Genomic DNA, 25,573 nt, shown 5'->3' with positions numbered 1-25,573 from the left:
CTCAAAGCAGAATTCATTAAAGTGTATTGAGTTTCATCTCCTCTATGTGTCAGACCCATACGTTATGCAGCTGGAGCTGGTCTCCTAGGGCTGGATTCCGAGTTTACCTTTTATCCACAGTTTACTTGGTATGTTGCCACACACGGCTTCAAAAGGGAAAGGAGCTATGATTGAAACAGCTTGTTTGCATCACTCGGAGCTGTGGCATGGAAAATTTAAGCCATTGCTGACCGAAGGCCTTTCTGGGCAAATGCTGCTTGGAGGGACTCTTGCTGGCAGTTGCCGAGACAAATAGGAAATGCAAACCTCCTCTGGCATTTCCAACCAGAGCCATTAGAAAAGGGGGTAGGGCAGGCATGGGTCTGGAAGCATGCCTGTCTTGCCAGGAGGGAAGAATGGTGACATTGTCTGAGAGTTCAATTGGGAGTTCATCTTCTACCTTGTTTTTTGAAAGTCCCTGCTTTGGAAAACACCATTTAAGCTTCCCTTTAATAGCAAAACCCTGGTGTCAGCCATGAGGCTTGGGGAATGAAGTACAGCAGAAATTTCTTAGAACTAGTCAGGTTTACGGTCTCCAGGTGTTAGGAGAGGAAAGGCTGGGCAGCGAGCATAGATTTTACAAAGCGGTGGCTGCTGTAAAACGAAAGAACGGCTCAGGCTTGTACCTGCAGAACCCCCCTGTGTGACAGCCATCAGACAGCAAGCAGCTTTACACCACTGCCATCACCAGCAGCTCTGTGGCACCCTCCCTCCTGTTTAAAAACGCCCCCATCCAAGCTTTCTTTTCCCCCCCGTTATTCTCCCCGTTTTCTTGCTGGATTTTTTTGCTACCCATAGGGAATACTGTGAAGAACTGAAGCTGTTCATGTTTTCTGCCATGTTGCTCTACAAATCTAGAAGTGTTTATGGTGCTGCAGCAAAGTCCATCTGAGCTTTCCTTTTTGAACAGAATTGAAACAAAAGATGGTGGTGAGAAGAAAGAGTACACTGCTGCTGGTCAGGATGCATCCCTCTCCAGAGGGCTCCTGCTCCTCCTCCATAGGTGCTGGATAGGTCCTGGGATTTTTCTGTTTCAAAACAGACTTAAAAACACCTCCCTTCCCTCACATCAAAACATTGCTCTGCATTCTCTTTTTCTGCAGTTGCAGACCCGTGTTTTTCACTGGCGGGTTTCTTTAAAATCTTTGGAAAAATTCTTCATTTTGGAAAACCGACACTAAAATGAGGTCAACTTTGTTTGCACTCCCAGGAAAAATCTGGTTGGAGGAAAAGAAGTGGCGAGTGTGTGATGTACATGAGCCTGCCTGAACGATGCTGCCAAAATATCTCACAGACTTGCCTTTGTAGCAGGTTGTGGGAGTTAGCTGTGGGTGAGTCATACAGACAAATGGCAAGGGCCCTCTTCATTTCCCAGCCTGCATAAAATTACCTCGTTCCCAATTTAGGTCTGTGGCTGGCTTATGCACAAGTCAAATAAGTTGCTTGTTAAAGGTGCAATATTGTATACGTACCTGTGGCATAGCTATGTTTGATAGTAATGCATTTCTCATGGGGGAACGCATTCTTATTTTAATGCATATTGGTATTCATTCTGTACAAGTCAGTTCGTTGCTTCAAATACACTCGCTTATTTAGATGTGGAAATTTGAAACTATATTCCCAAACAGCTTTTTCCTGGTCGTTTAATTTGAAAAATACCATATATTGTCTCACACTCTTGTCAGGCTATTTCCACTGACCAGGCTACAGCATTATTTACTTTCTACAGCGCAAACCAGATGATTTTAACCCATGCTGGTCCTCTGCTTATCACTATCGCATCAGGTTGTGCTTTGGCAAGCTGAAAAGGCAGAAAGCTAAGCAGTGATTTCCACTAGTGAGTCATTCATGGGAGATTTTGCTGCCTAAGCCACAAAACCGTTGTCCTCTTACAACTGTTCTGTGGCACAAAAATAATGTAAAATTGTAAAAGCAGCCTATGCCTGCTGCTTTTTTCTTCTGAGATGTAATTAACACTGTAGGCATTTACTTCTTCTGCCATAAATTTCTAGGCTGCTTTACTGACATGGGGGGAGGAAAGAGTTAAGCAAAGAGAAAGCCCCAGATACTAAAATTAACATCCATCCCACCCACCCCCCGCCCACAGCTTTGAAATTTCTCATCACAGCTTGCAGTTAGACGATTTCTTCTAGCAGTGCAAACTACATTTTGATCATTTGAAATCACAGATGGCTGGCTGGAGCTCGGAGGAATTCAGTCTCCTTCCTCTCTTCCTTCTGCTTCCCCTTCCTCCCCCACCCAGAAGAATCTGTTTTCAGGTCATCTGTAAAATTGTATTAATGCTTGTTAAAGCTGAAGCAGATTTGGCTGCAGGGTGCTGAAAATACTTACAAGGTCTGCAGAAGTGCATGTGGTGGTTAAGCTCTGTTGGAATTACCTCTCTTGTTCAGAATATCCACCTGGATTTATGCACAAAATAAAGATGGTGGTTTTAAGGCTGTCTCTAGTCCTAGAAATCTTGTTAATTGTTCTTGAAATGATCTATATTAAAATGAAAAAACAAACCAAAAAGAAACAAACCCCCAAAACAGCCCACAACCAAAACAAGAGACATTTTTATTACTGCCCTGAATGATTTCAGTGATGCTATTTACAGTGCAGTTGTATTGGCACAGCTTAATTGCAACTGGAGGCAGGGGAAAATCAGAAACTGTTATGAGGTTGTTCTGCCACTGGAGAATACGATCTTGCATCTTTTGTCTGCAGGAGGCACTTTTTTTTTTGTCAGGGAAACAGATTACTATTTTTTTTTACACCACCCCCACCCCAAGCTCAACTATTTTGCATCCTACACCGATGCACAAACACGCCCCAAACCAAAAAGTGTTTCTGGCTATGTAGTGACCTGCCCCAATTACTGCAAACACAAAACCGTAGCCTGCGGCACTTAGCAGCCCAAAACTTCTCTAGGGAAACTCAAAGTACCTCCTTAAGTCATTTATAAACTTGGATCAAAAAGAGAGATCTTTAGGAGATGGGTTACATTTCTTGGACCAAGTCAGGGCATTTTTAATGGATAAGCAGGTGATTTTTAATGCCTCATACAAGTGAAAACCTCACACCAAAGTTTTGCCTCTAATTTCAGAGCAAGATTGAGACTACAGCTTGTGACCTTGCTCACAGGAGATGTCAAAACAAAGCCAATGCATTGCCTTGCCTTACTTTACTAGTTTTCCAGCTGTTCTTTAAGAAGTTTCAGTGTAGCTAGCTGACCTTCCAGTGAAGATGAAACTTTGTGAACTGTTTGAACAGTGTTTTAAAAACTCCCCAAGTGACCGTGGAAAAAAAAAACCTAACCACCACCCTGGAGCCGAAGTTTAATTTTAAATTGGGGAAACAGAAGGAAGAAGCCAGGGTGAGTTAGTTTATGGTGACTGTCACAGCTTTGGCAGTTCCTTCAGCTGTGGGTCTCTTGGGCTCAGTTGCAGAAAAAATGCATGTGAGTTTTCGGCTGGAGCAAATCTGTGCTGTCAGGGCAGGCTCAGCCCTCGTTGGCACTGCTGTGCTCTGCAGAGGTGCCTGCTGCATTGACAAGTATCTTTACTGCTGATGGGAGCCTCGACGTTGCTTTTCTGCTCAGGTTTTCTCATCTCGGTCTGAGCGGAGAGGAGTCCAGTCCCTCTGTGTTCTTCACCCGACTTCCATGCGCTGGATTTTGGGAAGTTGTGCTGGCAGTCCCGTTCCTTGTCTTCTCCAAGCACCGAGCAGTGCTCGCTCTGCAGTGGCTCCCTTGTGTTTTGTGAAGCCTTGCATACATGTAGAGCATGCTGGCATTTTTTCAAAATGGTGTACATTTATCTGAATAAGAGCTATGTAAATTATAGATGCAAACTCGTTTCAGCCCTTGGGGTGCTTGGCAAGCTGCCCGGCATGCTCTCGGTGCTGGAAAAGCCTGCGCACCACTGTTGCTCCAACGGAAACTTCCAAGCGCGTCATTCCTTTTCTTTTTTTCCTTATAAAGGTTATTGGGCCTCAGCCCTCATTGAATTGCCTCCCTAGTTCAGGAGGGAAAGGTTATTTTCCCCTCTCTTTTTTCCCCCTTGGTGACTCAAGAAGAGTCACCATCACTGCTCACTAAAAACACCCCTTGCAGGGCCATTGGTATTTAGGGGTGCTCCAGGGTCACCCCTGAGCTCTCTGCTGGGGCCGCTGACCAGTCCAGGCAGCACAGGGACAGCCTAAAAAAGGGATCAGGGTAAGGAAAAGATCTTTTCTCGGTCCAGAGGCCTGTGAAACCCACTTGTGTTGTAAATACTGTGGGGATGTTTTGTCAGTCACAACAGACCAAAAAAATGGTGCATGAGGATGCTTGCTTGGGCCTGAAATTTTTCATGTTTTCTCCAGTGATTTGGGGGGTGGCTAATTACTCTCTCTTTCCTGCAAACCCAAGAAAGGACTGTCAATATTTCATATTAGGAGACGCGGTTGGGCTAAATATAGCTGCTGATTGTTTTTATTGACAAGCGTGCAATGAGGAGCTTGCTGTGTCCCGGCTCTTGGTGCTCAGCGCTGGTCCTGAGCTTTGGGTCTGGTCCTGACGTCACCGTTTTTCTCCATTTCACCTTGTGCAACTCCAAGTGCTCACGAGCACACATTTAATGGCTGTCTTCTCCAAATGTGGCCTGAGGGACTGTAGCCGATACCCTGTGGGATGTTACCCAGTTAGCGTTATCTGGTACATAGCAGCTGACAATCTGCGGGCTCAGTTAAATAATAAAACAAATAATTTTTTTAAAAAGTCACCCATCTTTTGCTCTGCACAGTCCTGGAGAAACCCCTTTTCTGGGGCTCTCGAGTTGCAAGATGGGAAGGCTGCGCTCCCCAGTCTCAATCCCTGTTTGCTGGATGCCCGCCGCCCCACCCCCACCCCCCACCCCCCATGCCAGAGGGGACAAAATCTCTCACCTGCGCCTGCGATTTAAACTGCTTTTTCCCATCAGCGCAGGGGTGCAGCCCCCATCACCGCTATCCTCATTTCCCAGGGCTTTACACTTCATTTGGAGGCCTGATGGCTCTGGAAACGGTGGGTGATGCAGCCTTTGGGAACCGGCCGAGCCCGAGTGTATTGTCTGATGAGAGGCTAATGAGATGCTAATGACGCCCCCGAGGGAGTGAGCTGCGAGGGAGGCTGTGGATGGGTATCCCGGTTTCCCCTTCAGCTTCACCAGCAGCCCCATTTACAGTGGTAGGAGTCTCGTCAGGATCACTCCGAGGCTTAAAAAAGAAACGCACGTAAATACCCTGCGGTTCAGGCCACGGTTCTGTTTAGAGGAAGGTAGTTTCACCTCTTCGCAGGCAGACTATCCCTCTGGTCAAGTGAGGAACTTTTAACAGGGATTCTTCAGTCCACAGTGATACTCAGTTAGCCGTTCGGGGGCTGATGGGGAGTCATTCTGAGCCCCGTTCAGGAATCCGGGATCCATGGTGTCCCCTCCAGCTGGAAAACCAGTATATGGCCCCACTCACCTTGGGTCTTTACAGTGACGGGCTGGAAACCTTGTGTAGGGGTATGCCAAGCCAGTACAGCCTCTCCTTTGTTCATGGAGAAGCATTTGTTCAGTAAAAACCTGATATAAAAGGGGTTTCTGTTCAGGACCGAGAAGCTTGACGTTTATTTGCCACTTAAAACCTGCTTGGCTGTAAGTGGGACTTGAGTGCGGTTTTATGCCTCACGCAGGTTCTGTGTGTATCGCGCCCCTTCTGTGGATTGGTAAAGAAAAACACTTGTTTGACAGTTTCTCTTACACCTCTGTGAAAACACTCTGAATCTTCATTTGTTCAGAGCTGCTGTTGTTAAATTTTATAATAAACTGATTGTTGTAACTCTGAACTTTTGTTTGTTTTTTCTGATTCAACGTGTTGCCTTATTTCCTGTAAATACAGCATAAACTCTTGTATTAACAAACTGGTCTGTATAAAATAGCCTGGTTAGCGTTTGGCCAGTATCCACCTGTTTGTTGCATATTTCACAAGAGCTCACAGAAGGAATTGAAAGTTCAAATAACTTTCCCATGGATTTACCCTTCAGGGCTGAATTGTTTTGCCTAAGTGATTTAATACTCTCAAGAAGTTTGCGGCCAGAGTAATGGTGGGCAGTATTGGAACAATGTGAGCAACCTTTTCAATCAGATAATTTTCTCCATTTGAAAGCAGGTTGTCTTTAAAAAAAAAAAAAAAAATTAAAAAAATCCTGCCTCCACTTTGTAATTTCAAATTTACAAGTTTCTTGCCACATCGTAACTGCTGAGTGAGACTGCGCTAGGGCCAGGAGAACCCCCTTTTTTCTGTTTTGTGTATAGAAAAGTGCTTTACTTTAAATGGCTTGCTTTTTTATTGTCCCTTCTGCCAGTGGAAGCAGGTGTTTCTGAATACTGTGGGCCTTGCAGGCCACTTACCGGGCTTGTAGTCAGTTCTTGCTTTGCAAAGGCCGCCACTGGGTTTGCCGCTTTTTTCCGCCTTTAGAATGCATTTCCTATCTAAAATTAGAGATGTGCCCTAATGTTTTGTGGATCTAATGTATGTTCAGAGTGTTCAGACCTGAGAGGAACCTTCCTGAACTCCCTGGTACATTTGCATTGCACATGAAATGGGTCGCAGCTTGTGTGAGAAGCTACAGACCATACTGTGCAGAGAGGGAGAACATTGACCTTTTTGTCAGGCTTCAGCCTGTAAATCATTTAAGTTATCAAACAAATGTTCCTCTGTTTTGCACAGAACTTCCTGTTGCTGCTGAGAGTACTGGGCTAAGGCTGGCACCAACCAGGCTCCAAGGCTGGAATTTTTGAAAAATATTTGAATGTCAGTTTTAACTTCCCTTGAAGTCACAGGTAGACTGGTTTTAACTGCAGCAAGATTTGGGCCAGGGCAACTGACTCACTGAAATCCCCTTTATATTTGCTGTACTGCTCCTCCCTCTTCTCAAGCATTTTTCATAAAACACCCCTACTTTTTAGTGCTGCTGAAGTCTTGCCCTGATTGCCCACATAACGGAGGAGCAGAAAACCTCAAAGCGGCAGGACTCTCCAGCCCATGTAGGTGTTGGAGACCTGTGGATGATTTTGGCCCTGCTTCATCTGAATCTGAGCCGACTGGTTTGGGTTTCCTTGGTAGGTTTGCCAAGTACCCAGTCACTGTCTGTTACAGATGAGCCTGGTCCGTTTCTTGCAGCCTTAGTCACCTTTGTGTGCTTGCTTTTGCTCAGTTTACCGGACGGGCACAGCTCAGTGTTTCACCAGGCTGTCTTTGCTTTTACAGGTAGCTGTATCCAGCTGGGTGGCAGGTGGATCCAAGGGTTACCATGAAGTTTTCAGGACCCCTGGAGAGCCAGAGGTTGTCTCTCCTTCTGGAGACGGCAATCTCTAGGGAAGCTCAAATGTGGAAAGCACATGTGCCGAAAATTCAGCCCAATCAGGTAATGTCTCTTCTTCACATCATTCATCTTGGTAAAGGCATGAGGCTATCCTCTGGTGTATTTTTATGTGAACAACTGATGCTGTTGCATGAGAAGTTACCTTTTGCTTGAGACCTGGGAAATTAGCTTGTGAAGTAAGTGATTACTTTTTTATTTGAGGGACCTAGCCACAGTCAGGGGTACAGAACGTGCTGAACAGCATACAGCGTTAGAGCTCTGCCGTTGCTTGTGAAAGCATGTACATACATTGTCTTAATTAAAATCATTTTACAAATTGTGTGGGTAATAAACGCACATTTCTTGGGGGTACCAACTCTGCAACAGTTCTTAAAAGCAGCTTCATCTTCATAGTGATCAAATTCACTAATAGCAGCGCTGAAATGCTGGCTCTCCACACGAGACGACGCCTTCTGACTCGAACCATTAGCACTAGCTTAGCTCAGGCCTCCCCCTGGAGCATATTCACAGTGAAAGCCTGACCTTGCCACCTTCTCCCATTCTGAGCCAGATTCTTCCTTACGGTACATCATCCTACGTCAGCGGAGTAGGCTGTAGCTGTATCAGACGAAGCCAAGATGAGGATCCGACTCGGTCAGGCACTGCCTGCTTCAGGAAGGACCCCACAGACTCTAACAGAACTATTTATGGAGCAGGGTGCAAGCTCGTGTCAAGGGAAGCCAAGCCAGGCACTCGCCTCTGCCACTGAGGAATGTTCTCACAGGACTGGAGGGAAATTCAGGGTGGAAGGGACCACAGGGGGTCCATAGTCCAACCTACTGCTCAGGCTTTGCGACAGGACAGCTGGGAGGTTGGTCCAGGTCGCTCACGGCCTTACCCAGCCTGAACTGTGTGCTCCTGGCGGAGGAGCCATCTGTCTAGCATGTGCATTCAGAAATGCCTGTGAACTCCGCAAACCTTTGTTTAAAACAAAACGTGAAATGTGAGGACAGTTGTCACAGAGTTTCTGTTACTTTGTCACTGGGTTGGGCAGAAATAACCACACTGATGCACTCGGACCCTTTCTTGCTGTTCTTGATTCACACAAAATGTTCATGCAAGTATGTCAGCTGTTGTCAAAGTTAATCAGCACAGTGTTTGTTTTTTCTGTCAGTGAACAAGAAACTGCTGGGTTTGTGTAGGAGCAAATAGTTTTTTAACAGGTTGCCTATTTTGTTAATCCACATTTCTGTTTGCAAATAAGTGACCTGGTTGACAGAGGTGCTGAGTATACTGTAGCTGTGACTGTCTTTGGGCATGTCCAGTTTAAGACCCTGGTTTATGGTAAACCAGCCTGTTGTTCCAAGCTGGCAGTATTCCGGGGGTTAGTGATTAAGTGATTATAATATAGGGAGATAAGATTACGATATAACAAGATAGGCTGGGGACTCAGAGAGTGTAACCAAACCAGATTCTTGTGTGAAGATTTCACAGGGACAAAGCACTTGCATTTTTGCCTTGGTGAAGTTGATTTTGGTGGCTCAGAAACTGCCACCTGCATTAGACAGGCTTTCTAGCGATCCCTCCCTTGCAGGATTGTGGTGGTGGTGCCCTTTGAAGATGAGGTTCCCCACCTGTGCCACGTTTGAGTTGTCGCTACAGCAGCAGGACTGACCTCAGCCCTGTCTGTGGTGGAGAGCAGTTGTCCTGCTGCCAGGGACCTTGAGGGGGTCATAACGTTCACTGCGGTTGAGGTTTGCAGCACCCCGTGAAGCATTGTCCTCAGTGGCAAATACTCAGAGGAGTTAGCGGGACCTTTGGCAGTCTGCCCAATAGGAAAGCGGGGAGGCAGATCGGTTGCCTGCTGTGAAAAGTCAGAGTAGGATCAAGTGTGGAAACAGACTGATGGCTAAAGCCAGTGTAAGGTTTGTGCTTAACAGCAGAGTCTCGGGTCTGGCCTGGACAAATACCAAGTTTGTCCTTTCAGTGTGCAATTATGTCATGATGATGAAGGATCTCTCCCCACCCTCCTCCCTGCACTTGGACAATACTGCTGAGGTCCGTGCTTGGGAGTGTTTCCTGGCCCTCTGTGCTTGTCCCCTGGGGTTTCGGCTCCTGGAATTTCCACTCCCAAAACTCTGTTGTATTTTTAACCTTTTTCTTTCTATTTTCCTATGTGTCATTTCAGACTTTATCAGCTAGAATGCCACAATACTAAATGTTTTCTAGCAGTAAATAATCATTACATTGGATGGACTTCTCTGTGTGTATGTGTAACAGGCACAAAGGTCAGATTTAATAGAGAACATAAACACAGCTGTCTGCTCTGGGGAAATCCTGACTTGCAGTGCCATGGTGCAGCTGAAAACCCTGTCTGTAGTCACGTCTTTCTCACTGTTCCTATGGTTTGTGACACCCAACTTCAAACTGTCACATGTTCCTCCACTTCTGCAGCGTTCGTTTTGGCAGTGTTGCAGTCACGGACGTTCAGTGTGAATTACCCTGTTTTCTGTAATGTCTGGAAGAAGGACATATTCCCTGACACCTTCTGCCTTCTTCTGAAAACAGCTGCAGTAGCCTAAAACCTCACTTGTATGAAACTGTTGTTTATTTCCCATGACAGTCAGGAAATCTGCATCCTCCTGTGTATCAGATCTGGCAACCTGAAGCCTGTGTAACTTTCCATTCTGTGTTACAAAGGTAGATCGACTACAGAAAGGGTTTTAATGAAGTCATCTGGTTTGCAAATGAGGACATGTGAATATGTCCTCCAAAACCTAATGATGAGATTGGAGGTAATTTTTCAGGAGTAAACTTTCAGGTTTGACTTTTTAGGAGACATTTTCGGTTCTAATGTTTAAAACCGGAACAAATTCAGTTTCTAAATATGTATCAGAGCTGAGGTCTTTGAAAGGAAGAAAGAAACTGGTACAGAAAGACACTGCATTTTCACTACAGGATGCAGACACTGTGGGGGATTTCGGTCCTGGTAATTTAATGTATGTGTTTTTTCTGTTTTGTTTTTACTTTTTGCCTGAAGACTCCCATTTCCTACTGGCATGTATATTTCTTCTACTTTCCCTGCTTTAAATGTAGGCCACTGGCTCCAGGTATTTGCGGTGTATCAAAGCCAGACCTCACAAGGGCTTTTCAGCCTAGAAACCCAGGTGGGCCGAGTCTGGAGCACTCCTGGTGCTTCTGAATGTATTTGGTGGCTTTCTCCTCCTCCCCCCGCCCCCCCCCCTCCGGAGTTATACAATATGCAGGTGACATTCAGAAGTTTTCATGTGATTAAGGCTTGAGAAATCAAGCAGTAAAGACTGGTCAAAGGTTGAGATTTGCATGTTGCCAGGTAACCTTGCAGCAGAGAGATGTGTAAGCAAAGATCTTTAATTTTTGACAGAAACAGGGTGTCACTTCTATCATTGCTCCTTTCTTGCTTGCTCTGGCTTTTTCTTTCTGTCTTCTCATTTGTTCTCTGTACCTCTTGAAGAATCAGGAGACCTCAGTTTACTTCCAGTTTTTCCACTGTCTCACCACATGTCCTTGGGTTGTTCTTTCAACCTTCTGTTTTATGCTGCAAGTAAATTGGAGGCTGACTTACCAATTTTGTACAACATTGTGAGGTTAATGCATCCAGCTCTTCTGCTTTGCTGAGCAGTAATCTCTCTCCCCGGTGTTTGTGCATGGTATTGTGCAGATGGCAGAGGTCGTGCTGCTTGAGCTCTTTGCTGTGCCACTAAACTGCAGGCAAACCCTGCAGAATGCCACTCGTGAGCGGTATCCAGAGAGCACCTCTAATCCCCAGCTGGTCCAAATGAGAAGCAACCCAGTGGGTGTCAGCTGGGGGTTGCTCTGGCCTAAAAGGAGCAATCCTGAGACCCAAGGAGGGACTGATTTGGCTGCAATGTTTACAGCTGCCCTTTCCAGACACCTCCCAGTCCTGATAAAGGTCACCTGCCTGCTCCCCAAGGAGCCTATGGCGGGACTAGGCAGAAACAAATAGGGGAAAGAGCAAAATACCTCTGTCTGGGACAGCAGATATTAAAGAGAAAAAATTACCAGGTAAGGTGCTTTTCCTAGATTAGGCAGCAATAAAATGGAGTCATGTTTGAGTTCACAGATAATAGGTTTTTTTAGACTGCATTTTCCAAAAGTCTCCAGGTATCCTTATAGGTGATTTGCACTGTGCTTGCACTCTGGAGCCTGAGTCACAGCCTCCGGCCCTCCCGTCCCATGCAGCAAGCATGTAGTGAGCCCTGTGGCAGGGTTCCTGGGTCGGGGATGGTAACAGGGCGATATGGCTGTCAGTAAATGGGAAGCAGAACAACAGCTCTGTGTGCCTCTCGCCATCGCCAAGGCCTCGTGGCCACCTTTCTGACAGGACTCTTCAGAAACGGTGTTTGGGGCACTGATTTGGGAATCGGGCAAATAAAGACATTAACCGTGGCAGATGCTGGAGGCCTCAGGGCTGTGTGTTTTGTACGGGGTGCTGTATTCCTTCCCTTGGGCACAATTACTGACCTCCGCGGTCGCTCACTTTGGAGCGGTAAAAAGACAGAAGCGGTGAGTGCAGCGTGGCTGTTACTCGGTACAGTCGAGCAACGCAGTCCCGGCACGTGAACTGGCCTCATGTTGTGTGATTTGAAGTACTTGACAGGAATCGTTCACAGTATGTTCATTGATAGAGTAAGTGACGGAGAGGATACTTCTTGATAACGAATCAAGCAAATAATGGCAGGAAGCAGGTCAACGTGATGTACACCTGTGTTACGCAAGAACGAGAGAGAAGCTGACCTCCCTCCACTTCCCATATGTGTCCCAAATGCATTCTGTTAGCTCTGTAGTTCGTGCAAGGTGGCTTCTTTGTGTCTGTGCTGAAACAAACCCAGTGTGTTGTGCTCTGAAAAGGTGGGACTTAGCATCATGCCTTCTGCTTGGAAAAGAAGATGCAGGTCTGTTGCTCACACGTGAGTATGGAATAGCTTTGATGACTTGCACATCTGATGGGGCTGTTGCGTTCCTTGGGTATCGCTTTTTGAGCTGATAGCAGCAGGGCTCGCTGTGTGCTCCACTCTGTCCATTGCTCCCACCGGCCTCTGGCTGGCTGGAGCTATTTGTGTGCTCTTCAGGTGGAAGACAGGGGAAAGAGCTGCGGAAACCTCTTATTTTATGGAGGTGCCAAGCAGGACTAAGTGGGATGGAGAGGGAGGAAAGGAGCAGTGGTTGGTCTCGCGCTCTGCAGGAGCATTCAGCCTGCCATGTTACGCGTGGCTGTCCGTCCCAAGCACAAGGTAGACAAAGAGCTGTGAGCAAACGGCTGTACGTGTGCAGGGCAGTTTGTACAAGTTACTCCTAAGGCATCGCAGCGCCGTGTCTCTTCAGTCTCAGTAGAACTCTTGTCAGGTGCTTTTGCAAGAGCCCTGCCTGTGCTGCATGGGGTATTCCTGCACAGCAAACCCGTTCTGAAATCCCTCGTGCTTCGTGTAGCTGCCCGCCAGCTTCCTGCTGCGGGTGAGCCAAGCGGCGCCTCTTGCAAATATCTGCACGGGCACCAGGCCAGAGAAAAGCTCTCGGGCACCTGCACGGGCTCGGTCTGTGTTGGCTGGTGCAGGAGGGGGGGCAGGTAACGCAGTCACACACCCCCCGCCTGCCCCCAGCAGCTGGGGGACCTGGGCACCTGCAGTGGCACATGGTGAGTGGGGCTGCAGCTCAGTCAGGCGCCTGATCCCAGTGGTGGTTGTGGTTGAAGAGCTGGGAGTGCTGTCAGGTCTTTTTTTTTCATGGCTGGAGTCATGTGCACGTCTGCTAACCTTTGGTGCTGGGCTGGGCAACCAGATCTGTAGGTCAGGGCTTGCTCTGATCTGGCCTCTCCTCCAAAAAGAAAAGGAGAGGACAGGGTGCCAGCCAGAGGAGATGGATTGTCCTTTGGTTGTTAGGTCTGTCTTGGAGCAACCTGCTGCTGCTGCGTGAAAACAGAGTCTGCCATTGCTGTGCTGGGGTTAATTTTCCCTAATTAAAGCTGTCATGCTAGGCTAGCGTGCTCTTCCACCCCGGGGGTTAAGTTCTGCAACGGTGGGTGGGTTTGTGGCGACAAAACAGAACAGCTGGCCACACACAGACCTGTACATCTGTGGGAAACCACCTCCACACCAAAGAGCAGCTTGTGCTTTCCAGCCCAAAGGGACTTCCTTGCTTTCAGTCACCATAGCATCTCATTTTTTTTTCCTTCTAATTTTATGTAACTAAGGAACAGTGACCTCACTGTTTAATTAATCTTACAGTGCTGCATTTCTTATTTGTGTTACTAGGCTGACACAAGTACGCCTTCGAGGGAGAGGGATAAAGACCGATACCTTTGTGCGGGATGCTCCTGGCCCTGCTTGGAAGTAGCAGCAGGATTTGTGGTGCGGTGGGAGCCGTTCTCATTCCTTCTGCCTGTCTCGTAAACGGGGCCTTAACGACCTTTCCTGGTGCTGCTGGGGGGAGGTTTAAATGTGCCTGGTCTTTCTGTGCAAGGGAGTTCTCCCCCCTGCCCTTGTGCTCCTTTATTTGCAGTTAGAGACTGGAGCAGACAGGCTTTTTGTAGGATTGATGTTACTGCAGAAGAGAGCTGGAGATGTCCCTCCTTTTCTTGCTTTCCCAGATGGTTCTTACGAAGCCAGATTTTATTCTGAAGCCTTACTTCTGTTGCGCATGTACCTGGGTGTGAGTTCACTTTGCAGTTGTTCTTCACATTAAAGGAACATGGTGCTCTGTGCAGGGACTGGTTTTGGTTTGTTTTAATTTTTTATCTTGCTTAGACAAACGGTTGGTTTTCAGTGGTTTAGATTAAACACCATTTCTTTTTCACATGGAAAGTTGTTGCTGGGGCTGAGTGTGTGATTGCTATTCTTTACATTACGGCCTTGCCATTTAAAGTTAACTCCCGAGTCTTGAAATACGGCCTCGCACTGCCCATGAAGGGTGAGAAGATACAAGGACAGATCTCGCGAGGACTGGACACTGAGAGGCAGCGTGGAAAGACAATCTTTCCCTTCCCACCCGTGCTGTTTTTAGGAGAAGGCCTAACCTTTCGCTTTGGCAGGCACAGGGAGAAAGGCATGGAGCCAGGACAGACGCGCCAGGAGCCTGTTGAAGCCAGTGCCTGCTTCTGCTGGGGTCCAGCACGAGTGGGATTTGCCAGGAATGGAAGGGGATGGGAGAGATTCCCCCGGTGCTGCTGAGGCAGGGCCCTGCCTCCCCAGCAAGGAGTGCCACAGGTGCTGGTTTTGCCCCCTCTAGAGCAGGCCCTGTGTCTCAGGAGGGAGTGCAGGGGGGACAGAGGCTGCTGTCCTGTTGATACAGCACCCAGGGGATGCAGCTCCCCTCTTGTTGGCCAAGGGCCCAAGCCCATTCCTGCTGCCTTCGCCAGTGAAGCTGCTGTGGCGGGACCAGTTCGGTGATTTGAGAGTCAGAGGCAGGTTTTTTAAGTCAGGTTTATTTTGTTTGATGGCATGGTTTCAGGATGGCTTTTAGCAGGTACACACAGAGCTTACCCACTGGATTCACCCAGATACTGCATTTCCAAAATAATCCTTTAAGCTGCTTGAAATCTTTAAAGTCCACAATATTGTCCAGACCTGACTGTGGTTATAAGCTCTTTTGTAGTTTTGTCTCCCTCCCTTTAAAACCAGGTGCAATGAGTAAAGCAATAAGGAACTTCATCTTTTCACTATCGCTCCTCCCTTTTCTGCCTGTTTTAGGTGCAGCTGTGCAGGCCTCCCTTTGCTACAGAAGCACGCTCTATGAGGACAGCTAGTATTTAACATTGTGTTGCCCTTTTTTTTAACTCCCCAGATACATTTTAGGTCCCTATCCCGCTGTCCAAAAGACGTTTTTAGCAGAGTATTTCATGAACTCCATACTGCTGTGTGGTGCTTTCATTACAGTCCCAGGGTGCATCGAACTAGGCATTTCTGGACCGAGTGCAACACGTTGCAGACAGCAGGTGTCCTGCCCCTGGTGGGGCTCGGATTTCACCCTTAAATTGCAGTAACCATTTTAGAAAGAAACATCGTTTCTTGGAATTAAGGAAATTAATTTTCTCTTCTCTCCTGAAAAACGGTAGGTGCTTTTTAAAAGGCCATGCTGTAGTCAGGTGGCATCCAGAGGCCCCAGCTGAGACCAGAGGCCCACCTGGATCAGACACAGTCCTGCTGACGCTGTTGCACCGTCAGGGCTAAAGGAGAGAAAACAAGGCAGGACTTTGTTCTCCTCAGGGGAGCACCTGATTCAGCACTGAAGGCACGTTTTGCAGGCAGGCAGAGGTAGTATCGCTTCGTTAGCCCAGCTAGTACAGCTGAAAGAAACAGCTTTGAGATTGCGCAACCCTGTGTCTTTAGACTAGATCCCTGCTGCCGTAGCGCTGTCACCGTCGTCGTTTTTCGAAGGGAATCAGGTGGCTGCATTTTGGCAAGACACGTGTCTGAGCAGCCGTAACCAGCTCTGTGCCCGCTGCCGCAGAGCCCAGAACTCAGCCCAGGGCACTGGAGCCCCACCACCTTCCCCATCCGTTCTGTTCCACTCGGTGCTGAACGTGGAGCTCAGCACCAGTAAGGAGGGTCAGCGTGGAGTAAAGATGGCATACTGCAAGTGACAGTGAAAGGTGCAAAGCTGGTGTCCTTGTGGAGGCCCTGGTGTAACGACAGTTCTGCCTTAAGCACTCTGCTGTCACACGTGTTCTTGACTCCAAGGCAGGAGAGTCAGCAGAGCTGTTACCAAGCACGACCTGTTACCAAGCTCATTACTGTCTACGCAAGATGCACAGTAGGTACTTTTGTGATAGATGCAGCCTGAAGGATTGATTTTGCATCAGTAGTGGGTGGGTTTATTTTCTAAAATCCTGCTCCTTTCCCCCCTACTGTGTTAACTGCTGGGAGGACAGCTCCAGCCCAGCCCAGCAGCAAGCCCTCGGCTTTCTCTTCCACAGAAGCTGGTCAGCCAGCATTTCATTTGGTTTCATTCTCTTAAACCATCTCAGCAGTAGCCAAATGAGCACAAGGACCCTGAGCACAGTGGAAGAAATTTGTTTGGTTTCACTTCTGGACAGATCCTTGCTAATCATCTTGAATAATCCCTGCTGAAGTGAGACCAGACGTTTACTTGGCTGAATTGAAAGGCTCTAGAAAAGCTGTAAATATTTCTGAAGAAGGGCAGCAAGAAAGATTTGATGTCAATGAGCGATCTGTACATGTGGTTGAAATTCAGCTGCTGTCCAAACAGATCAATGGCAGTGACTTGGGCCAAAAATATATTTACACACACCCACCCCACAACAAACCAAACCCAAACTGGTTTTTGGGTGAAAATTTACCTGCTTTACCACGGTGCAGTTAACTGTACTGCTAAAGGTCTTCTGTAAGCTGTTTGGAATTTTCTTTTTTTAGCATACACTGAGCTAAAAATAATCCCTGTAATTTGAAGGAAAAATAAACTTTTCCTCTCAAAACACCAGCTCGGTCCCTCCCCTCTTCTGTTCGTCAGGAGCTGTGCATGTGCCCAGCTCCCACAGCATGTCTGGCTTTGTTCAAGGTGGGCATGTCTTTCCATCTGCCATGGTTCTAAGGAGGTTAAAAAACCCAAATCACTCAGAGCTAAGTTAGAGAATACCCTGTCAGTACTTGAGAAACGACAAGACATCCTTCCTCTCTTCCCCAACGCAGAGTGAAATCTCTGAGTGATGGTTGAGGTTGCTGTAAGGAAAGCTGTCTTTTCCAGGGAAAATTACTTGGGATAGGGTAAGTAACAGCAAGAACAAAGGGGTGATTCAGGCTGGCTCTGAGGCCATCACCTCCCCCCCTTCCAAAGGAGGCTTTGTTTCCATGCTGAATAACTCCTGTGGAGGTAAAATGTTTGGTCTTTTCTGACTCCCTCAGCCTGTGTATAAGAAAAGTTTGTTTTTCTCTCCAACAGGATGTAGCCATTTCTCCAAAGCAGAGGGATGAGGTCATTCAGTGGCTGGCCAAGCTCAAATACCAGTTCCACCTTTATCCAGAAACGCTCGCCCTGGCCATCAGCCTTTTGGACAGGTTTTTAGCTGCAGTAAAGGTAAATATTTGCAGAAACATACATTGAAATAGATTCATACCACCCATTCAGCTATTTCTGTGTACAGTCCTAGCAGCATGGCTGTACGGAAACGCTAACTTCCCCCCTCTGCCCTCACACCCGCTTCCTTTCTCAAACACGTACAGGATGGTACCTGCACTGCTCCAGGAGCTCAGTTTCAGGTGGCAGTACTGGCAGCACGCTCTGCAGCCAGGAACGTCAGGAGGTAGATCCCTTCCGTAGTCTTTTTTCACCTGGTGAAAATAGCGATTGCTTGAATGAGAACACACAGTTCTCTGGGAACTGACCGAGTGCTTGGACCTGCTGAGACTTATTTTCCCTCTTTCCTCTGTTCTGCCCATTGCCATCATTAATGCAGCTCATTAGTTTAAACGTATATTAACCCCAGAGAAGCGCCCTTCCTCTTCAGCTACGTGCGTGCTCTTAAACTGGTTTGAATGTTGAATTTGCCTCAGCGCAGTCCCTGTTCCTTCCTTCAAGCAATGAGAAAAAGAAGCTGCGTAGAGGTAATGCTTTAGATGAAAAGAAAACACTCCGCCTTAACCTAAATGGACTCATAAGGCTAAAGGAACCGCCTGCTAGCTTGCCGTTAGAAACGGGCCCAGCGCCCTCCGACAGTAATGTCAGGGACGGTCCCTACTCACCTTGTGATTTCTCTGGTGTTCTAACTGCATTTAATCTCATTTGTACCACCTAGAATTGCGGTGGGCACCTGCTAGCAGTGAACTAACTAGAGGAAACAAACGTAAGGACAGGTCTGGGCCTGGCAAGTGTGCTAGTGCAGGGAAATGAAAAAATTATTAAAAAAAGGGGGGGTGGGGGTTGGGAAGAAGATACAGCTTGAGGAGATTGCTTTTTGGGGGAGTAGTTCACTACTAACCTGCTCTATATCCAGTCTGACAGACTTAAGAGCTTCCTGATAGCAGGATACCAGTCAGACAGATGTGAAGGAGAGAGGTAAGGAGCATGGGTGCAGGCCATCAAAGTGATAAGCTGTCCCCTCCTGCTCTACGGAACAGAGAATGTATATATGCGCCCATTTGTTTTTAGGGCTGTTATACCATAGAAACTGGTGCTTTTTTCAAAAAAGGAAAGTTAAAAATCAGCATCTGGGATCTGCTGCTCTTCTGTCCCTGTAAGTCTGCTGCGGGAGCAAGTCAGATGTGCTGTGCTCGGGCTGTTTGGCACCCTTGCAAGTGACTGAACAACCTGAAATCCCTGGCCTTGAGTTGTGAAGTCAGGCTGTAGGTGGCCTTATCTCTTGGCATATTTGCTCAGTTACATTCCGTGCTCGTCAAATCCGCAGTCTCATCTGCATGTGTGTCTAAGCTCGTCACCAGCACTGTTGGGTAAACAATATAGCTTAGGAAATCTGAGCAGAAGAATGTGTTCTCAGCCTGTGCACTTGCATTTCAATATGACTTCGTTTGGTAGAATGCAGGCGACATCATCCATTAAGCTTTCCTTTAAATATTAATAAATATTGATAATACTTTCATTACAAGCCATGGAAGTTTTGGGGTTTTATTTTTAAAGAGATCTTAAAAGAGCCAATTTACTGAAATACTGAGTTGGGAAGTAGATTTAAATCCCTCAACAGCTAATGCCCTCGAGTACAGTTTTTCTTTCAGTAATTTGCAGCAGCCAAGAAGTCTGCAAAGAGAGTATGAGAAGATGAGTAAGGAGTCCACTGCGTGCTTCAGGCAGCGAGCAGGAATGTGGAAAGGTGTTTAGTCTGGGTGAGCATTGTTCAAACAGCTCGGGGCTTTGTGCTCCCTCTCCCAGTTTTCCTCTCCCATAAAGCTGTCATTCTTCTAATGCAGCTTAACTCCTGGATTTTTTACCAGGCGCTGCCATGTGGGATTTTATTATTAGGACAACTAGTCCCTTCCCTTCAGCGGGAACAGGCTTTGAAATTGTTCCAACTGGCTGCCCCTGGGGCTGTTACCCACTCCAGCAGTGCTGGTGTAACTCATTGCACAGCACTCGTTAACCCTCAACAGAGCGGCGCTTGCAGCCCATCCCAGCAGCGCCTGCTGGGGTGTGAAGAGCCAGCAAGGCAGGGAGAAGCTCCTGGGGGGGACCAGGGTGGTGACTGGGTTTCAGCATGCTTCGGCAGAAGACACAGTGTGTTCCTTCCAGGTCAGTCCCTAGAGGGGATGCACTTGGATAGAAGGAGACAAAATTATTGTTAAAAATAGTGGGGAGAAAAAGCTTCCCTGATGGTAGGAACCTGCTCTGGACACCTGTGCTTTTCCCTGAATGTGACACAGAAGGTGTCCTTCTTTGCTGAACATAATTTTGCGCTAACTTGACAGTTTTCTTTGAACCTGCGTGAATGGTCAAGAACAAGTTCCAGTCTTGCCCTAAGGGAATTCATTCTCTTTGCTTTCAGTGACACCTGAGTGCACAAGCAGATGTGGATGTGTGCACGCACTGCCCCCGCTCCCAAGTGTGGATTTTCTACACATATTTAAGTAGAAGTTTAAAATGACGCTAGGAAACCAAACCTCTAGGCATAGCATGGTCCTTTTTAAGTAACTAAGGCTGAGCGTAGGTAAAGATTTTCAGTTTGGATACAATCCTGCATTGTTGTGGGGGGTTTTTTTTGGCACTCACCCTTCAGCTACCCCATAAACTCTGTTGCATTTGCTAAAATTTACCTAGCAAGAATAAATCGTGGCAGCAGTTCAGGTTGTAAGTAGATTTTCACATTTGGTGCAGGATTTTCACTTACCTTTGCTTTCAGCATCTTCTAATGTGGAGAGAAGAGCACCAGCTGCCAGTAGGCTGTCGGAGGTGGGGGCACGGCTCTGCAGCTGGCTACCCGCTCGGCTGCAGCAAGGTTTAGGAGCAGCGGCTCTGCACTTCCCGGCCCCCAGCCACTAAGGAGTTGCTGGCCGCATCCTATGGCTTTTATGCCGGTGCTGGAAGCGAAGTCAGACGGTCACATTGACAAAGATGGCTGCAGAGCGAAAACTCCAGCCGATGTGCCATACTCAGTTATGCGCGCAGCCTGGTCCATCGCAGGGACTGCCCGCATGCTTACAGCCACGCAGCCTGCGGCCCCCCTCTGCCCCCAGCTGAGCCGCAGAAAAAGGAGGTTTTGATGCACGTGAAGAATCACCCTTTCCCCTCCAAATTTTACTTACCCTGCCTAAAACAACTCACTGGAAGGGACCACCTCTCCTCTGACAATCCCTGCGCCACAGTTTTGAGAACTGCAATGTGAAATGACATGAGTAGTGGTTTTCACGGGTGTTTTACACGTCCCTTGGCAAGGACAGTGTTTCATAAATTACCTTCTTTTTCCTGCCTATTCTGTGTCTGACCCCCAGCAGCACTAGCAGCAGAGCTCTGCTGAAGCAGATGGAGTGGCAATATTTATTTTTTTTTGCCAGGTGACAGTCTGGCCCTTCTGATTCTCTCCTTCCTGTTTCTACTGCAGTGCCTAAACCCGAGCTCTTTCCACTCCAGCGCTGCACATCAGTGGGAGCCAGTTACGATCGCAGGGCTGGCAGGTTGCTGTTCTGCCTTACATCATGGAGTGTGGAGTTTTGCTTGGCACAGCTTGCCACCGCTGTGGCGTAGGAGGTCAGCCTGTCGATCCGGAACGCACTGCCTGGGCAGCGAGACCCTGGGGCTCAGGATGTCCGACCAGAAAGGATTGAGCATAATTTTTGCATCACATTCACACAGAGACTTCTCTGCTTTTCTGTACTGTAGGCCCGTCCAAAGTACTTGAACTGTATTGCAATCAGCTGCTTCTTCCTTGCTGCAAAGACCATTGAGGAAGATGAGGTAATTTTTTTTGTTCTTACCACCTTAGCATTGTGTGAACACAGCTCTTCCAGTCCTGCCTTTGCTTGCACATGGTGGCTGACGCTTGCCAGGACAGGAACGAAGCGTTTTGTGTGATTTCTATAATGACTGGTTCTCTCATTTCTTTTTTGTGTTGGCTTTTGCAGAGGATTCCAGTACTGAAGGTGTTGGCTCGGGATAGCTTTTGTGGTTGTTCTCCAGCTGAAATTCGCCGAATGGAGAAGATTATCCTGGATAAACTGAACTGGGATCTTCACATGGCAACGCCACTGGATTTCCTTCATATTGTAAGTAAAGGGCTGCTTGTGTTCTTTCTGGTGTCTGTCGGTGTACATAATGTATCGAGGTACCTAGACAAAAACTGTACCTGTAGGGGAGCGAAGACCTCAGGATGTGTTTGTAATTCCTCTGTACAAGTAGTTTCTGAAAGAAAAAGCCTTGCCAGAGAATTTCAGGAGACTTGTGACACTTGGGGTGCAATTTCCAAAACGTGGGCGTGCCATCTGACCATCTGGCCTGTTTTGAGGCATGTTAAGCTACACACTAAGACTCGCCAATCCTGAGAAACATTGCCTCATAATCTTAATTGCTAGTGCGTTTGCTCAGAGCTAAATGCCAGGCAGCACAAAAGCAGTTAAGTACAGCCATGGAGAAAGCGCCGATGCTGGGCGATGGGTATGCTCTGTGCCTGCTGCAGAAGGGCATGGCCAGAGAACCAGATTCATGGGTAAGGCAAAGGGACGGAAAGCGTCCTGAGGTTCTCTTGAATTTCATCCTCTGCTTGCTTGAAAAGCGGTTTTTGTCTAGGACACCAACTGCCAGACCTGTGTTGCCGAGAGAGAAGGGTGGAAGGGGGTAGGCTTTTGCAGAGCCCCGGGAAGCCTGGTTCCCCAGGCAGACGATGTGTACGATGCCAGGTCCTGCCAGAAAGGTGGCACCAAGCTGCTGGCAGGTTCAGCGCCTTAGTTTTTTTCCCCCACAGTGCAGAAATAGACTGTTAAGCTGGAGAATCCTTGTGCATCAGAGACGTGTCGCATGCCATTCTTGAAGTCTGACCTGGCTTTGCCTGTGGGGTTGCCTGTCAGCGACGCCAGCTGCCTCACGTGCTTGTTTCCCCCCCCAGTTCCACGCAGTTGCGGTGTCCAACAGGCCTCAGCTACTGACCATCCTGCCCAAGCTGAGTCCCTCTCAGCACGTGGCGGCGCTCACCAAGCAGCTGCTGCACTGCATGGCCTGTTACCAGCTGCTGCAGTTCAAGGGCTCCATGCTGGCGCTGGCCATCGTCAGCCTGGAGCTGGAGAAGCTGCTCCCCGACTGGCTGGCTCTCATCATCGAGCTGCTCCAGAAGGCACAGGTGAGGGGGTGCTGGTACCGCACATCGCAGCGGGGAGGGCCTGGGCGCCGCAGGAGGCTGTCTTGCTCCATACTCCAGTGAGCCGAGCCAAGCCAAGCCAGCCGGGGCTTTCGGATCCCCAGCTGCTGCTCTCTGCCTGCAGTTACGCTTTTGCAAGGATGGCGGTGCTTCAGCCTGAAGCGACGGTTTGTTTGGGACAGTTCTGCAAAGTTTTGATGGTGACTGCATGCAGTAGGTGACAAAGGGAGGAGCTGAGTGTCCTGGTGTATGCAGGCACTCTGCACTGCGGAGAAAACACCATCGGGGGAGAAAGTCCTGGTTAGCCGCTCAGCCATTCACGCTAAGTGCACGGGGTGGTCCTGACCGGTACTGCAAAGACAAACACTCCAGCTGCTGAAAATACGCAGCGAAACCTTCTAATATCCGAAAGGTTTCCCCTCTCCGCTATTCCCATGAGGCCTAAGAAGGAGCAGGGGTCCGCATCTTACCAAGTCATCGTGCTGGGGGTCTTTTTGGTCCTTTATCGCTTACTTTCTCCTGCATCCAGCATGTCGTTGAGAAGTGAGGGGCCTGGGTGGCGGTGTGCTCAGAGCCTTTGCCCTGCGCTGGCTGATGGCCTCTCCTCTCCTTGGCAGCGATCCCGTAATGCCGGTATCTTTGCTTGTCTTCCCCCTCCAGATGGATAGCTCGCAGCTGATCCACTGCCGGGAGCTTGTGGCACATCACCTTTCCACTCTGCAGTCTTCTCTGCTGCCCAATTCTGTATATGTCTACAGTCCCCTCCAGCATACCCTGGTGACCTGTAACAGAGGAGCGTTCAAATGCCAGCCCTCCTCTGTCCCAGGGCCAGGTTTCTCCAAGGACAACGGCAGGCCAGAAGTGCCAGTCACAGGTACAGCCGCGCTCTACCAGCGTCTGCCAGCTCCCAGCGGTTGCAAGCAAGCCTCTGCCAAGCGTAAAGTGGAAGAGATGGAAGTGGATGACTTCTACGATGGTATCAAGCGTCTCTACAACGAAGACATTGCTCCAGAGGTAGTGGCTCTTGAAAACATGGGCTCTGTTTGTGGCGCTGATGTCTCGAGGCAGGAGGGCAACGTTTCCCCTTGTCCACCTTTACAGCCAGTGTCTGTTATGTAGCTGTGGGCACACACCACCTGCTCCACCACAGCTACTCTAGAAACCGTGCAGAACCTGGCACCCTGTGTTCTCAGTGGGGGAAGAAGGGGCCATACCTTCTCAGGCTGAACTGAAGGGAGCCAAAAAACAGAAAAAAAAAAATCCCAACCCTTTTTTGAATTTTTTTCTTGTGCGGCTAATTATAGTTCCACTATTTAAGCACTTAAAAACACAAAAAAGTATAAAAATCTAAAAAAAGACCCAAAAACCAAACAAAAAAAGTAGCAAAAAATTGTTTCTTTCTAGTGTTGTCAGTTCCACTGTTTTTCTGCTCCTGTGTATTGTAACCCATCCTCCATGTCCAAGAGCTCACATCAGTCGTGCAGAGTTGTTCCAGGTTTCCCAGCCAACTACCACCTCTCTGATCCGATCTCCATCTGCTCCTTGCTCTCTTTCTGCTTGCTCCTTTTTTAATTCTCAGCAAGTCTTGTGCATGATGTTCTGTACTACCTGACCTTCACGACAGCTTTCTTTTTCCTTTCTAAAGAAAAAGACCTTTTTTGTTTTGTTAGCACTTTGGTGTTTAAATGTGATAATGTTTAAAAACTGGATTTAAATAAAAGGTTAGTCAGGAAAAAAACCAAAAACCAATGCTTGCAAGCTGCTCCACACTTAAGTAATAGCCACAGGAGTGTGAAAGTACTCTAGAAGAACACTCGGGCAGCCGGCCGCTGCTCTCTGTACCTTGCACAGAGACTTCTCCAGGTTGAAACAGTTTGTGTTTTCTAACACAGCAAACAGCTAATGGATTTTGTATCACTTCAACAAAAATGGTATTTTTTTCTTGTTTGCACTCAGTGTGGATTTTCACCACTGCTTGACTCTACATCAAGTGTAAACCTTAAATTGTGCAGAGTCTGTTTTTTTCCCCATATGTTTCTACGCTTAGCATGTGACCCGCGCTGCTCGGTGAGGTGCTGGGGCAGCTACGTACGCCTGAGGTTTGAAAGGTGTGTCATTATCAGCCACAAAACCAAAAGACCCTAACCCAGAAGTTTTGTGTTCATGTAACCTCTAACCAAGCGTAAAACCTTTAAAAACTTGTCTCTTAAATGTACACCTCTGTTTTCTCAGAATGACCTGTTCCAATTGTAAGCTCTCTCCACAGCCCTGAGGAAGGTATCGTACTTGGAGCCATTGTACTGATGAAAGCCTTCTGGTAGCAATAAAGAAAGTTGTCCTGGATTCCGAGTCTGGTGTTGTGCTTTTCACCCCCGTCCAGGATCGGTTTTACTTGGAGGCTGCAAGGGAGCTGCTCCGTGCCAGAGCTGTGGCAAAGCGACTTGAGGGGCGCTGGGCAGCCGGGGTGCCAGGGGAGCTGCACAACACAAACTCATCACCGCCTCTGCAGCGGTTCCAGCTCTAGCCCCAACTCCGGTGCTTCTCACTCCTTCCTCGGTCCCAAGGTTGGTCCCAAGGCTGTTCCTCTTCCCAGCTGAGCACAGGCCGCTTGGTGCATCCAGCTCACCCATCTTGCAGCCATCTCCTTTCTGGTATTCGGAACGGAACGCCTCGTTGGAGTCGTGTTTCCTGAGCTCAGGCTGGCTGTGGGTGCCTGCTTGCCTGACACCCCTTCCACTGAAAGGCACGTCTGGTAACGAAAAGGTTAGCACAGAATTCCTTTCTGCTCTTCTCTGTAAACTCGTAGGTTATGGAATTGATTCTGCTCTGTAATCTCACCTTCTTCCCGGCTGGTTTTGAAT

General features: G+C 48.0%; 1 protein-coding gene across 2 annotated transcripts in view; it reads left to right on the top strand.

The window, feature by feature from the left end:
- CCNI (cyclin I) overlaps positions 1-25,055 on the top strand; it is a 35,670-nt gene extending 10,615 nt beyond the window's left edge. Inside the window, exons 2-7 of one of the 2 annotated variants that reach the window (XM_056355166.1) lie at positions 7,315-7,471; positions 17,363-17,497; positions 21,245-21,319; positions 21,487-21,627; positions 22,464-22,694; positions 23,373-25,055. In XM_056355166.1, the coding sequence (XP_056211141.1) occupies positions 7,358-7,471; positions 17,363-17,497; positions 21,245-21,319; positions 21,487-21,627; positions 22,464-22,694; positions 23,373-23,831 (1,155 nt within the window). In that variant the 5' untranslated portion in view covers positions 7,315-7,357 and the 3' untranslated portion in view covers positions 23,832-25,055. The remainder of the gene's footprint in view (positions 1-7,314; positions 7,472-17,362; positions 17,498-21,244; positions 21,320-21,486; positions 21,628-22,463; positions 22,695-23,372) is intronic. The other variant, XM_056355172.1, reaches the window with a different exon arrangement.
- Positions 25,056-25,573: the final 518 nt, after the last annotated feature.

The sequence above is a fragment of the Falco biarmicus genome, chromosome 1 (assembly GCF_023638135.1).
Source record: "Falco biarmicus isolate bFalBia1 chromosome 1, bFalBia1.pri, whole genome shotgun sequence".
NCBI classification, from domain to species: Eukaryota; Metazoa; Chordata; class Aves; order Falconiformes; family Falconidae; genus Falco; species Falco biarmicus.
This window is presented reverse-complemented; position numbering and strand designations above follow the sequence as displayed.